Source organism: Mustela nigripes, chromosome 12 (genome assembly GCF_022355385.1).
Source record: "Mustela nigripes isolate SB6536 chromosome 12, MUSNIG.SB6536, whole genome shotgun sequence".
In the NCBI taxonomy this organism is placed as follows: Eukaryota; Metazoa; Chordata; class Mammalia; order Carnivora; family Mustelidae; genus Mustela; species Mustela nigripes.
The window spans coordinates 92763184-92779128 of NC_081568.1; the positions used below are offsets into that span (position 1 = coordinate 92763184).

A 15945-nucleotide genomic window follows, 5' to 3' on the forward strand; every position below is an offset into this window, starting at 1 on the left:
ATTCCAAATTACAATTCTTGTGACTTCTTATCTAAACGGACTCTAAGCAATGATCAGAAAGTTCTTAGGTGACCAGAAACAAATTCGGGCCACAGATACACAGAGACATTTCAAGTTACAACCTTTTAGTGGCTGATTACTCCCAAATTCAAGGTGCCCTGACTAGCCAAACAATCCTGAGAAAGAATAAAAGTTGAAGACTCACACTTCCTGATTTCAAAAATTTCCACAAAATTATAGTAATCAAAACAGGATGGTACTGTCACAAGAATAAACATACAGGCCAATAGAACAGGATTAAGAGCCCAGAAATAAACCATATACATATGGCCAATCAATTTTTGACAAGAGTGTCAAGACTGCTCACTGGGGAATGAACGTCTCTTCAACAGATGGTGCCAAAACATCTTGATTTTCGTATGCAAAATAATAAGGTCGAACATCTTATTCATATCATATGCAAGCCTGACTCAAAATGGATCAACGACTTAATAATATAAGATTTATGACCATAAAACTCTTAGGAGACAGTAAAGGGTCAGTCTTCATGACCTTGAATTTGGCAAAGGATCTTAGATATAAAACACCAATGGCACCTGGCGCACCTGGGTGGTACAGTCGGTTAAGCATCTGACTGTTGGTTTGGGCTCAGGGGGTGATCTCAGGGCTGTGGGATTAAGCCCTGTGTTGGGCTCTACACCTAGCATAGAGTCTGCTTGAGAGTCTCTCTTCCTCTCCTCTGCCCTTCCCACTCTCTCTCTCTCTCTCTCTCTCTCTCTCAAATAATAAATAAATAAATCTAAAAAGAAATTACCAACAGCACCAGCAAAAGAAAAAAATGATGAACTGGACCTCATCAAGATTTAAAACCTTTTTGCAAAGAAACTATTATGAAAGTGAAAAGATAACCTATAGAATGAGAGAAAATATTTGCAAATAATATATCTGATAGGTTTTAACATCCAGTATCTATACAAGTGCTCTAACTCAAGAACAAAATAAACAAAAGTAATCATGAATATTAATATGACCCCCAAAAGTATAAAAATTAGCATATTATAGTAACACAAAAGTAACAAGATAATTTTTTAAAATATTTCAGAAACAGTTTAATAATTTAATAATTTTCATATAAAACAGCAAATTAAGAGGCCATATTGTAAACTGTTTATTTTTAAAACTGTAAAACACCTGCATTACAAAATACTATCGCTGTTTTGTTAATTAAAGCAGAAAATATCTATAAAAAACAACGGAAAAAACCCCCAACTCACTTAAAAAATGGATGGAAGACTTGAATAGACATTAATCCAAAGAAGATATACTAATGTCCAATAAGACTATAAAAAGATGCTGAACATCATCAGTCATTAGGGAAAATGAAATCAGAACCACACTGAGATATCACTTTCTATCTACGAGGATGGCTACACTTATTAAAAAAAAAAAAAGGAAAAGAAAAATAAATGTCAGCAAGAGAAATTGGAATTCTTGTATATTTCTAGTGGGAATATAAAATTTCTAGTGGAAAACAGTTAGGCAGCATCTCAAAAAGCTGACACAGATGAACCAGCATTCCACTCCCTAAGCATATACCCAAAAGAACTGAAAAGAGGGATTCAAGCAGATACTTGTGCATGGATTTTCACTGCTCCATTAGTCACAATAACAAAAAAATGGAAACAATCTAAGTGCCTACCAACAGATGAATGAATTATACAACGTGGTATATCAGACACACACACATACACAGGCTACAACATGGACGGACTCTGAAATGTTACAAGAAGGGAAATAGGCCAGCCACAAAGTACAAATACAAAGTACAAATATGATTACACTTCCATGATATATCCAGAATGGCCAAATTTATAGAACAGGAAGTGCATCAGAGTCTGGGGCCCGGGGCAAGGGGCGGCTGCAGAAATAGAGGTTATAGCATTTGTTTAGGGTGATGACAAGTGTCAGAATAGACAGTGGAGACAGTTGTACAACACTGTGAATGTAATTAATGTCCCTCAATTGTATACTTAAAAATGCTTAAAACAGCAAATTTTATGTTATATTTGTTATATATATGTTATATATTTTACCACAATTTTTACAAATGGTGGGGAAAAGACCATGACATAGTGTCAAGTTTCACAAATTACAATTCCAGTTTTCCCACTTAATAATAAAGAAATTCTCCTGAGCCTGTTTTCTGATTTATAACAGTAATAAGAGTCAGTAATAATTATTGAGGAATTCCTATGGCAAACCATTGAGCTCAACCCTTGCTAGTGAATTTAATCTTCACAACAGCTCTGTGGAGCTAGGGGCTATAACTGTTTCATTTTATAGACAGGAAACTGACACAGGTGGTAGAGCAAATTCCCTGATGTCACAAAGCTAGTAAGTGCCCGAGGGGGTTTGCACTGAGGCGACTGATCTGGGTATCAGTCTTTTCTTTTGAATGTTCATAAAAATGGAGACCATGAAACCTACTTCATAGGGTTGTTTTAAGAATGAGACACAATTAATTGTCTCTTTAAAGCGCTTAGTCTAGACTCTAGCACCAAGAAGGTACTTTATACATGGTGTCAGGTTATGACCATTTGTTGTACCAATAAAGGGAAAGGTATATTCTCCCTTGTCTGCATTCAAGGAGTGGCTAGATGGGTAATGTCAAGTGCCAAGTAATAATAAAACCTATCATTGGATTTAGACTGTCCTGATAAAGATCTGTCAATGAATGAAAAGAACTTCTGTTTTATAATTAGGGTGCTCACGTACGTTTTTCCTAGCATGTGGAGTATACAGACCATGTGAACAAGGGCTAAGTAAAGCAGCTTTTGGCTTTACCTAAGGTTCTCAGTTCTGAGAGCATAAAGGCTACATTACAAACTTTTCAATTATTAAACACAATTAATTCCACCAAGCTTCACATCACTATCATTGTGATTCCTACCCAAAAATGCAGGCTTCTGTATCCATTTATCTTCCTTGAAGTCTTATCTTCATATTGTTTCTGGTCCCCTGACCTAACAGATAATCACTCCTTTCTTTCCAAATCTTTTTTTTTTTTTAAGATTTTATTTATTTATTTGACAGAGATATCATAAGTAGGTAGAGCAGCAGATGGGGTGGGGGTATGAAGCAGGCTCCCTGCTGAGCAGAGAGCCCAATGTGAGGCTCAATCCCAGGACTCTGAGATCACAACCTGAGCCAAAGGCAGAGGCTTAAACCTCTGAGCCAGCCAGGCATCCCTCTGCCAATCTTTTTATGACATCTTCTGAAACATGCAATCCTTAATGGACAGACTGTGATACCTGTTTGCAGTTTGCTCCCTCCACCACTTGCTTTAAAGGATATTTGGCTCTTCACTGGGAACACTTTTCTACAGCTTACCTCTTTATTATTAGTATTCTCTGGGCTTTCTTTCTTTTTTTTTTTTTTTTAAAGATTTTCTTTCTTTTTTTTTTTTTTTTTATTTATTCGACAGAGAGAAATCACAAGTAGTCGGAGAGGCAGGCAGAGAGAGAGAGAGGGAAGCAGGCTCCCTGCTGAGCAGAGAGCCCAATGCGGGACTTGATCCCAGGACCCTGAGATCATGACCTGAGCCGAAGGCAGCGGCTTAACCCACTGAGCCACCCAGGCGCCCCAAGATTTTATTTCTTTACTTGAGAAGGAGCGAGCATGCAAGGACAAGCTGAGCGAGGGGCAGTGGGAGAAGCAGGCTCTCCGCTGAGCAGGGAGCCCAATGTGGGGCTCAATCCCAGGATTCTAGGATCATGACCTGAGCCAAAGGTATCCCAATACAAAGCTTCTCCACTGAAGTCTTTGGAATCAGGCTCCTATTCGAGTTCTTCACCCTTAGCCCTTCCACAAGGCTCAATGGGCAGTCTAGAGTGTTGCATGGCTTTTCTCAGTTCCTTGATATTCTAGATGCCATGGCCACACCATGCTCCTTGTCAGAACCTGAAGTGTTCCATCTCGGAAATTTTTTTTTTTTTTAAATAACATATAATGTATTATTAGCCCCAGGGGTACAGGTCTGTGAATCGCCAGGTTTACACACTACACAGCACTCACCATAGCACATACCTTTCCCAATGTCCATAACCCAACCACCCTCTCCCTACCCCTTTCCCCCTGGCAACCCTCAGTTTTTTTTTTTTATGAGATTAAGAGTCTCTTATGGTTTGTCTCCCTCCCGATCCTATCTTATTTCATTTCTTCCTTTCCTACCCACAAACCCCCCATGCTGCCTCTCAACTTCCTCGTATCAGGGAGATCATATGATAACTGTCTTTCTCTGATTGACTTATTTCACTCAGCATAATACCCTCTAGTTCCATCCACATCGCTGCAAATGGCAAGATTTCGTTTCTTTTGATCAATGCATAGTATTCCATTGTATATACCACATCTTCTTTACCCATTCATCTGTTGATGGGACAGCTAGGTTCTTTCCATAGTTTGGCTACTGAGGACATTGCTGCTACAAACATTTGGGTGCATGTGCCCCTTTGGATCACTACATTTATATCTTTTTTTTTTTTTTAAGATTTATTTATATATTTGACAAAGAGAGAGAGACAGTGAGAGAGGGAACACAAGGTGGGGGAGTGGGAGAGAGAGAAGCAGGCTTCCTACAGAGCAGGGAGCCTGATGCAGGGCTCGATCCCGGGACCCTGAGTTCATGACCCGGGCCAAAGGCAGACGCTTAATGACAGAGCCACCCAGGTGCCCCACTACATTTGTATCTTTAGGGTAAATAACCAGTAGTGCAATTGCTGGATCTTAGGGTAGCTCTATTTTCAACTTTTTAAGGAATCTCCATGCTGTTTTCCAGAGTGGTTGCACCAGCCTGCATTCCCACCAACAGTGTAGGACGATTCCCCTTTGCATCCTCACCAGCGTCTGTCATTTCCTGACTTGTTAATTCTTCTAGGCCATTCTGACTGGTGTGAGGTGGTATCTCATTGTGGTTCATCTCAGAAATTTTAAATTCCAACATCATACTTTGACTCAAATCTTTTATCCTTCTAGCTTTCTCACTCACACCCATGCATCGATCTGATTTGGAATCTTAAGACCTTAACTCACTCAATCCCTTTATTTTCTCCTAGTCTTTCTAATTTCTCATTCTTGACTCTCTGAATACTCTTTTATAAGCCTCTCTGACTCATTCATATTCTTGTTCTTCTATGATACCTCACTGTAAAACAAATACTCTGGCTCAAAGCTAACCTTTGGATTGTGCCTATCCCTGAGCAGTCAAGCAATGTTTGAGCACAATCATACATTGATGAACGTTAGCACAAACATAAAGCATTTCATTTTTTTTTGATCTGTCATATTTTCCTCAGTGACTTTTCCAAACTTATGCCTGACTTAAACTATTGTTCAACCACTTTCCCGTCCCACTCAGGGCCCGCTTCCCAAATAGCCAGCTCTGCCTCCTAAGTTTACCAGACAGCATCTCCTTTTTCTTTCTATTTCTACACCTGAAATATCTGTACTTATTCTCACCTAGCTTCCTCCCAAGTTAAGAGATATCCTTGTTATAACTCTTAGATGAAATTGCTTAATCTTTTCCTATCACCTGTATCTGAAACATCTCCTGTATCCCCTCAGTCTATATAAACACATTATATCTTAAATATAAGACCCTCCATTTATCCTGAATTCCCTTCTAGGAATTACAGTTGACCCTTGAACACAGGGGTTGGGGCAATGATCTCCAGGTAGTCAAAAATCCACATAAAACTTCTGGTTCCCCCCAAAACTGAAATACTGTATTTAATGTGATAGAAAAGTAAGATACAAGTAAACACATGATGAAAAAACAAAGCAATGGTGGAGAAAACTTGCGGAGAAGGCTAGAACTAGTTCATTGAGGTCTTGAACCAGGAGGTGCAAGAAACAGGCTCTGGGGAAGGATTCTTGGTGAAGAAACTAAGGGCCACATAATAACATGCCACCCCACAACCCCCTGACCAAGGGGGTGCAGGAGGACACCAACACCAGACAGAAGCCTGGGCCCTAGGGTGGGACACTGTCCAAGGTGCTGAATATTTTCTGAAGAGGGTAGCTAATATTGTAGGGAAACTGGCAGCTTACTCCTTGACAGCATTTTCCATGACAGCATTTTCCATTAGAGCCACATAAAGTGGATCAGGTGGAACAAGTGATCTAGAGAGAAGGGTAAAGGTATTTTGGCTTCCCCTGGTTATCCCCCTTCCCTGGACTCCACATGGAAGGACATTTTCCACATTCCCAGGAAAAGAGCAAGAAACGAGTATTACTCTAGGATCTATCCTGGCTAAGTGCAGGCGGGGAGGGGGAGACATGGTGGTTCCTGTTCTACTGCTATACTGTATTTATTAAAAAAAAAAAAAAGACTTAAAACTAAACCTGTGGAGTTCAAACCTATGTTGTTCAAGGGTCAACTGTATTCAGTATGTTCCTGTTATGACCTGAATCTTTGTGTCCCACCAAAATTCATATGTTGAAATTATAATCCCCAAAGAGAATGGTATTAGTTGATGGGACCTTTGGGAGGTTATTTGGTTCTGAGGCTGGTACCCTCATGAATGGGATTACTGCCTTATAAAAAAGACTTCAGAGAAATCCCTAGTCCTTTCCACCATGTGAATATAAAATGAAAAGTCTAGGACCTGGAAAACTTGCTGGCACCCTGAACTTGGGACTTACAGCCTCTCCAATGAGCAATAATTTCTGTTTATATGCTACTGGGCTTGTGGTATTTTGTTATAGTAGTCCATAAGGACTAAGATGGTTCCTTACTTTACCCACATAAATTTTTGAAATAGGAGACCATATAGGATCTCTACTTTTTTATCCCTCCCCATATAAGCCTGAATCGGCACAGTTTGCTTCATGACATATTTGTTATTATTAGATATAAGTTTGCCTATATAAAATCATGTAAGGCCAAAAATATAAATGTGGGGCAAAAAAGAGTGGCTGTTTCTATAAAACAAAGTTGTACTTTGGGAAACACCAGATTTAAATGAGTTATTTTTATTTTTTTTTTTTAATTTTTAAAATTTTTTAATTTTTTTAAAAAATGAGTTATTTTTAAGAGCAGTTTTCAATTTAGGTACTAGAAAAGACTGTACAAGATAGAGGGGAATAAAACCCAAAACAATGAGAAAAAATTCTCAAAGGGGGTGGCCACTGTCATTCTGAGGCAGACAATTCTTCACTGTCCAATACTGCCCTACACATTACAGGATGTTTATAATCCCTATACCCTACATACTAAATGTCCTACTGTTGCCCTCAACCCCGTATGGACAACTTAAAAAAAAAAAAAAAAAAAAAAAAAAGGCCACAGATTTCCAGGGAGGGCTGTAGAGGAAGGCAGTATTACCGCTAATGAGAACTAAAGATAAAATGATTTTGCACTCAGATTTACTATTTTTCACTGCTTATCTCTGAAGAAACAAACTATAAAAAAGTAGCAAATGCATTTCAGATATTTGCACTTAAAAGTCTATGAGAAACAATAATGAGCAGACCCACAGGCAAAGAAAAGATCATGAATGTCTATTAAGAAATAAGCAATTCAAGTTAAATAAACCTTAAAGATATTTTGGTATGTTTTTATTTCCTGCTGCTATGATCAAATGCTCAACTACTGAGTATAATAAACTGAACTGAACTTTTTAAAGGTATATTTTTCTGAGAACTATCAAAATTATTTGAGACATTTATTCTATGGAAAAAGGCTTAGTGACCTTGTAGCTTTTAAATAATCAGAAGCTGGCACTCCAAAAAAACTCAACAACTTATCACAGAAATAAAAATTCTTATTTTGTTGAGGGAACTTCCATGAAAAAGTGACATCATGTTATTTAGTAACATACTCACTCTTAACTTGAAACTTAAAAACAATATAACCAATATTGAACATATTGACAATAAAATCTTTTCAATCAAGTATTAAAATTTTTTAAATAGTACAACCTAAACCATTAGTTTCACAACACTAGAGAGGCAATACTCTTTTGTGACTGACTGATGAATATGCACATTTTTAGGCATTAAAAACATTTTAAAGAGTTTCATGCACTTCTCTATTACATCTGCCATCAATACAAAGATTTTGGACTGCAAATAACAGGTAATTTTTAAAATGTAGTTTCTATCATAAAGACATGTAAATGGAAAAGACCGTCATCTTTAAAAGATGTTTATAACCCATTTGTTTTTTTTTTTTTAAAGATTTTATTTATTTATTTGACAGGCAGAGATCACAAGTAGGCAGAGAGACAGAGAGGTGGAAGCAGGCTCCCTGCTGAGCAGAGAACCAGATGCAGAGCTCCATCCCAGGACCCTGGGATCATGACCTGAGCCGAAGGTAGAAGCTTTAACCCACTGGGCCACCCAGGCACCCCTTTAACCCAAGTTTAACCCAGAAGGGAACTATTACTGAATTTTCCATAGGAGACAAATGAGAAGTTATTTAATAACTTAATCATTAAAATAATAGATTAAAATAATAAAGCAGAAGGAAATAAACTTAGACTGCCTATCTGCTTACCTGCCTTCTCAAAAAAAAAAAAAATTCAATTACTACAGATACTTGCATCATTGTATAAAATAAAATAACAGTAAGGAGACTAGATCAACAAATACTCTATTTCCAAAAAATTATTTTTATTATTTTCCTGTAAGTCTTTTTTTTTTTTTTAAGGTTTTATTTACTTATTTGACAGAGATAAACAGGGAGAGAGAACAAGTAGGGGCAGTGCCAGGCAGACCAAGACGGAAAACCAGACTTCCTGTTGAGCAAAAAGCCTGACGTGGGGCTTGATCCCAGGGACCCGGGGAACATGGCCTGAGCTGAAGGCAGATGCTTAACAGACTGAGCCACCCAGATACCCCTTAAAAAGAAGTCCAAGTAGATAAACTGGTATTTTAGACAAACTGGAAAGTCCATTCTAGATTTTGAAGTAAATAAAACAGCATATAAGGAAGAGAGAGAGGATGAGTGAGCAGGTTCTTAAGTCCTAAATCAAGAAATGGAACATGGAAATTAGCAAAGATTTAAAGAAAGGAAACAAAGCAGAAATAAATACATATAAGTTTAAAACACAGAAAAGATTTCACTGCAGTCATTTCTTACATAAAAGTACAGTCTTTACGAGTTTTTATTTAAATGAAGGATATGTATGCTTATGCTCCCACTTCTGTTAACTGAGCAAAATTCCCTTATGCCACATTTCAGCCTTTGCTTGGAAGAATGTGACTTGGTACTCTCAGCATGCTTTCATTATGAGCCCTTTTAATGAAGATTTATGTACTGAGTGCTCTCTTAGCGCATGTTCTTGCATGGACATCTTTTATTTTTTACATAACTTTTCTGTACAGAATAGGGAATATATATTGTCGATGTTATTATAATAGCACTATATGGTGACCAATGGTAACTACCCTTGTGGCAAGCACAGCCTGAAGTATAAACTTAATATTATGTTGTACATTTGAAGCCCATGTAACATTGTGCATCAAATGTAACTCTACTTCTATGTAAATTAATTAATAAATTAATTTTATATGGAGTATTAACCATAATCCAGGCTCATGTGCATGGTCTCCAATTTATAAAACAACAAAAGCTACTGTTCTCCCTGTTATCAAAGCTTTAGAAATTATTACATTTAACTAAAGAAATTATATTTGTGGTACATAATTACAAATTTAAGTTATGTAATTGTACATAACTTAAAGTTTACTTTTCTATTCCATTTCATTAATCATAATAGAGATGAATGACTGTTTACATCAACTTTTGCTTGTGAGCAGAAATTCTAGGACCAATTTCATCCTTAAAAAGACTAAATTTAATCAACAGGGAAAACCTTTAAAAATAACTTTCACTGCTTTCCCCTTTTCATCCAGTATCTAGAAAGACAAGGAGTAAAAGATTAAGTATATGTGTGCTTTTTTTTCCCTGGATATACTCTCTCCAGTCTCCTAAATCTACCCCACTTGAATTTGACATCTTTGCTAGTCACTAAATATACAGCCACCTGTCACTGAGTCTACAGCAGGGAAGAAAGGAACTGTTTAGGGCTGACAGAGCAATTTCTGAATCATCTGCAAACCCGGGCTAAATAATAGGGCTTCAGAACTATGTTGAAATCAGGACACTGAAATCAGGATGCCAAATCACACAGCCCAAAGAGGCAATGATTCACTCTTTGAAATATTATGTTTTTTAATGTACTTACGATATCCGCATTTTTTACAGCCAGCTCGGACACTATCCTTGTTGCAACCTGAAATAAAATTGGATGACATTTTAGGAGACATGTAAAAAGAAGAAACGCAAGAATTTTTTCACATGAAAAAGCTAAGAAACCTCTTTTTATAGAATTTCTTTCTTAAAAAAAAAAAATCATTCCTGACCCAAATTAGTAACCCTATTCATTCAATTGTTATGGATGTTAGAAATCACTGGAAAAGCCAATTCACTCAAGTTACTTTATTTGGCAGTATTTCAAGAATAATTCCGGAATATATTTTTCTTTAACAGAAATGCAGTGTTAGAGTCAAGAGCTTAAATATTCCAGGAATTCTAGAACACTAAGGAAGAAATTCCAGAGTGTTTCAGCTTGTCTCTCAAATGTAAGTAATTAGTGATATATGTATATGTATACATATACTCACTATATATACTAGTTATTATACATATGTATATGAACATTTGAGATAACAAATGTTTTTCTGCTCTCCTTTAGAAGAAAAACAAACCAATTTTTTAAAAGGAATTGGTGAAAATCCAGAAAAATACTTTGCTAGCTATTCTAAGAAACATCTGAATTCAGCAATCAGATTCTGACAAGAGAAAACCAACTGCTAGTCACATATCAGTCTAAGCGATGTTCAGAAATATTTACAGTGTCTTTGTGTCATTAGTGCTACAAGCAAGCAATTTTGGAAGATAGTAACAGATGAAATAAATTGATTTTGTAATAAAATATACATAAAATTTATCTCCTTAACCACTTTTAAGTGTGGAATTCAGCACTGAGAACATTTACAAAGTTGTACAGCCATCACCACTATTTCCAAAATCTTTCATCATCCCAAACAATAACTAAACCTATTAAACAATAACTGCTCATTCCCCCTTACCTTGAGCCCATGGTAATCTCTACCCTACTTTCTGCCTCTATAAATTTACCTATTCTAAGAATCTCATACAAGTGAAATCATACAATATTTATCCTTTTGTGTCTGACTTATTTTACTTAGCATAATGTTTTCCAGATCATCCAAACTGTAGCACATATCAGAAGACCATTCCTTTTTATGGTTGTATAACATATAGAGTTGAAACCAATTTTCACCTCCATTAAGGGCTTCTGGCAACCAGAAGGTCAGGAAAGAATTATTCCATTACCTTAATGCAAGGCATCAAACTCCTAAATCCTTCACATGGAAATATAGCCCAAATTCACTAACAAATTAAAGTACATGGGATGCAAATATAAAAGAATGTTAATTTTAAAGCAAAGATCACTTTTTTTTTTTAAGATTTTATTTATTTATCAGAGAGAGAGAGGAAGAGAGCAAGCACAGGCAGACAGAATGGCAGGCAGAGGCAAGGGAGAAGCAGGCTCCCCGCCGAGCAAGGAGCCCGATGAGGGACTCGATGGCAGGACGCCGGGATCATGACCTGAGCTGAAGGCAGCTGCTTAACCAACTGAGCCACCCAGGCGTCCCGCAAAGATCACTTTTAAACTATCTCTTCACTGCTATGAAGTCAAAACATTAGTCATTTTTCTCTAATCCCAAATTTACTTTAAAATACACATTACTGAATATTCCTACTAAAAATACAGTCAGGTGTGCTATAATGCTTGCTTTAAAAACATAAAATTTGTTTCAATGTGACTGATGTAAGAGAAAATGACTTGTACATAATGTGACTTTTGTCCATGAAAAACCTAGATGAATGCAGAAAGTCGTACCCAGTTGCTCTAAGGCTCCTAGGGATATACAAAACACATGTAAAGACTCACCCCAGAATATTTCTAGTGACCTCAGATCAGCATGTGTGCTATGAGCAGTGCCCACCCACAGAAGCTGTTATAACGCTGATCTGATTTCAAATCATCCTCTTCCTACCATTATTTCAGAACAATTCACAAACTGCAATTCTTAATGAAGTCTGCTTCCACAGCAAATTTCAGGTCAAGGTATAGTACACTATTTACTGTATTATTTATGTGCCTTTTAGCCAATTAACATGTGCAAAACTGTGCTGTTATTAGGTTTCTATCATTTTTTTATGTATCACTGATGAAGTTTTTGACTTTTGTTCCCCAATCTCATTCTTTCTCATAAACCTTGTGGTTTGTATTGCATAGGGTGGGAATGCATATGCCGCACTGTAGCAGAATTGTAGTATAACACTGGATTAATAATAAAATCTGAGGCTCTTTCATTATGAAATAATTGCCTGTTGGAAAAAAAGCTCAGAGAATCCAGGTCAATGTTAAGTCTGTTTCCATAGAAACCATAGACGCTAAATGAGACAGAACAAAACTGTTCTAAAAGCGCCATTACCATTCCTATGATAAACTAAAAATGTTGTAATGGACAGATATGAAATTATCTCAGCACTTATGAGAAATTAACTTATTTATGATGAACTCTATCTCGTACTTTTAGAATGAATGAACTATCAAACTTTTTCAGAGTAGGTCATCTTCTTTAACAAAGTTGTAACTTTTACATAAAAGGGCAACACAACAAGAACTCTAAATAAATAACTCCATATCAACTATGTCCTCCCCAGCTTTTGGTTAAGTTAAAATTTCAAGCTTCATTCATCCTAATTTCATGACTGCTGGGCTAAATGAATGCTTCTACCTGGGACATTCAATCTGACACCTCTGATACAATCAATCAGAGAAAAGTGACTCTATGAAGTGGGGACATTTCACTCATTCTCCTGTCAAGGTGTAGTTTCTAGTGGCAGTGATGCCACAGAGAGCAGTCCTAACCAGGTCTGGGGCTGTCCACCATCTTGACTATGGGTGCCCTTGGTTTCAACTGTTTTCCAAGCCTTGCTATCTAGCCTTTGCTTGCATTCTGTGGGCTACCTGAGATAGTTCATTTTCTTCTTCAATTAACTAGTCAGTTTCTGTTGTTTGGAACAAGAACTCTGCTGACACAACTGTACTTAACATCCATGTCAAACTGAATAGGAAGGCCATATTGAGAGGCCTTATTACTTCAATTAGAAGTTAGCCATTTCTCCATTAGAGGTTCTCATGCTGTTCTTCGTTCCATTCCTTTTAAAGTCTGCTAACACTGTTCAGAGTAATAGAGCCTGTCTCCCTCCAAATGTTCCTTTGTGATCATGACCTATAATCCAAAAACCATTCTATAAAAACTTATAAAATTGCCTACATAAAAAAATGGCAGAGACCAGCTAAAACAAATTCAAAAGACACATGAAAACGTAGGAACAAATATTTGCAACTCATAGCACCAATAAAGGGCAATTATGCCTACTGTATAAAACCCAGAAAATCATTATGAAAAAAACCAACAACCAACACAAAGAAAAAAAAATCAGCAAAAGAGCTAAACAGAAAGCTCAAAGAAACAAGTTTGAAACATGGAGATGCTCATCCTTATTCATAATAAATTAAATGTACATAAAAATCTATACCAAGATTACATTTTTCCCTATCATAATAGCAAAGAAAGGGCTGAAGAGAGTTTGGGGGCAGAAACACTCCCACACAGTGCTGAAGAGTAGCGTAAATCAATACCACCCCTGTGGAAAGCAAGCTGACAAAACCTATCAGAACTATAATGTACACACTAGTTTGACCTAGCACTTTTCCATTTGGGAATGAATCTTCACAATTTGCTTACACAAATTCATACTTATTTTGACTTACATACAAAGTTATTCACTAGAGCATCATTTATAATAGTTGAAGAGTGGAGATAATTTAGACATAAATAAATTATGGTTAGTCTTAATGATATCTGATGATCTCTAAGATATAAAGGAAAAAAGCAAGGTATAGAACAGCGCTTATGGTATGTTGCCATTTATATGAAAGAAGATTAGATATAGCTAAGACACAGATTATATGTAGATTTTATTTATAAATAGATGGAGATACACAAAAAAGATCTCTAAGAATATAAATTAGTTACCTGGAAAAAAGAAGTGCCACCAGGGGTAGAAAGGGTGAGAGATATGTCACTATACACCTTTTGCTACCTTTAAAATCTGCAGCATGTGGATGAATTATCTTCTCAAAAACCAAACTAAAAACCTCCCTCAAAAATCCCAACATAAGAGTTGCTGTTGTGCAAAATTCTCTAACAACTAACTGCACTTGTAAATTCTTCAGAGAAGGCACATTATAGATTTATAACAAAATTTTATTAACTGATGGTTTTAGGAATAAACTGCAGAGGTCTTTGTCTCTTATTAAACATCAGCAAGGGCTTACTCTGGATTTAGAACTCTTAATGTTAAACAACTTGAGTGGAAGGGGTCAGGTAAATGGCTGTCTTTTACCTCCCAGAAACTTAAAGAAGTAGAGAGAGCTTGTTTTTCTAGCTTCCAGAACATGCCATTCGATTCTATATACAGCTCTCTGCTTAGCATAGTGTAGCCTTGCTAGATGTCCTCAACAAATGCTTGTTCATTTGAGGTTAGAAACTTAATACTTAGCACTTGGGAATCAGTAATGTATGCAGCTTCCAGTTGCTAGTTGTGAAACTTGTGTCTGCAGTGTCACTGACCCATCTGAGGAAGATAGGCACTGGAAGAACAGTTACAAAAGAAGGACAATTAAAAAAGAAAAGGGGGTGCCTGGTTGGCTCAGTTGGTTAAGTGACTGCCTTCGGCTCAGGTCATGATCCTGGAGTCCCAGGATCGAGTCCCGAATCAGGCTCCCTGCTCAGCAGGGAGTCTGCTTCTCCCTCTGACACTCTCCCCTTCATGCTCTCTCTCTAAGTAAATAAATAAAATCTAAAATAATAACAATCATAATAATAAAAAATAAAAAAGGACAATTGAAATAAAACTAACGGTTATTTAGGCAAGGGAAGGGGGAAATGACAAACAACGCCTTCCTATGGTGATGGAAATATTTAAAATCTTGATCTGGGGGATAGAGAAATATGAAATTCACAGATAGGAGCCAAGAACTAACTTCTTACCACTGGCCGCCCAACCCACCCCAGGAATGACAGGATCAGATATATAATTAAGAAAAATACTTCAGCAGCAATGTGCAGCACAGACTAGAGAAAAGAAATTATGTACAGTTTAGGAATGAAAAGCAATTGGATACATTGTAATTTAGAGTACTTCTATTACTAAGAAGTTACAGTGATGTGTTTTAAAAATTTGACTCACTTTCATATGCCAGATATAATGTTATTTTGGCTACAGAAAATTCCCTATCTTGGCTATATAGATTTTACTGAATGAGAGAAAGAGTTTTTGTGCCAGCCACATGGGTAACATTCACTGACACTGGTGTTAGGTAGACTCTTCATGGGGAACGGTGAATCATTAACATGAATCTCAGAACTAATTTTAACAACTTGAATGGGCAAAGTAGTTTCTAAAAGAAAGTCAACTTCACTGAAATCTGTATTTAAAGCTCATTTTTATTATTTTTTAAAAGATTTTTATATATTTATTTTGAGAGAGAGGGAGGGAGAGAGTGAGCACAAATAGAGCAGCAGACTTCCCGCTGAGCAAGGAGCCCTACGTGGGGCTCCATCCCAGGACCCTAGCCCATCATGACCTGCGCAGAAGTCAGACATTTAACCAACTGAGCCACCCAGGTGCCCTTAAATGTCATTTTTAAAATAACAAGTAAGAGTCTACAATTTCCCTAAGAAAGTACACATTTCATTGTGTTGCCTACA

General features: G+C 36.9%; 1 protein-coding gene across 1 annotated transcript in view; it reads right to left on the reverse strand.

The window, feature by feature from the left end:
• Positions 1 to 15945, reverse strand: part of SREK1IP1 (SREK1 interacting protein 1) — a 43915-nt gene that overhangs the window by 24465 nt on the left and 3505 nt on the right. The window contains exon 2 of the mRNA XM_059417957.1: positions 10251 to 10298. Coding sequence (XP_059273940.1) covers positions 10251 to 10298 — 48 coding nt within the window. The remainder of the gene's footprint in view (positions 1 to 10250; positions 10299 to 15945) is intronic.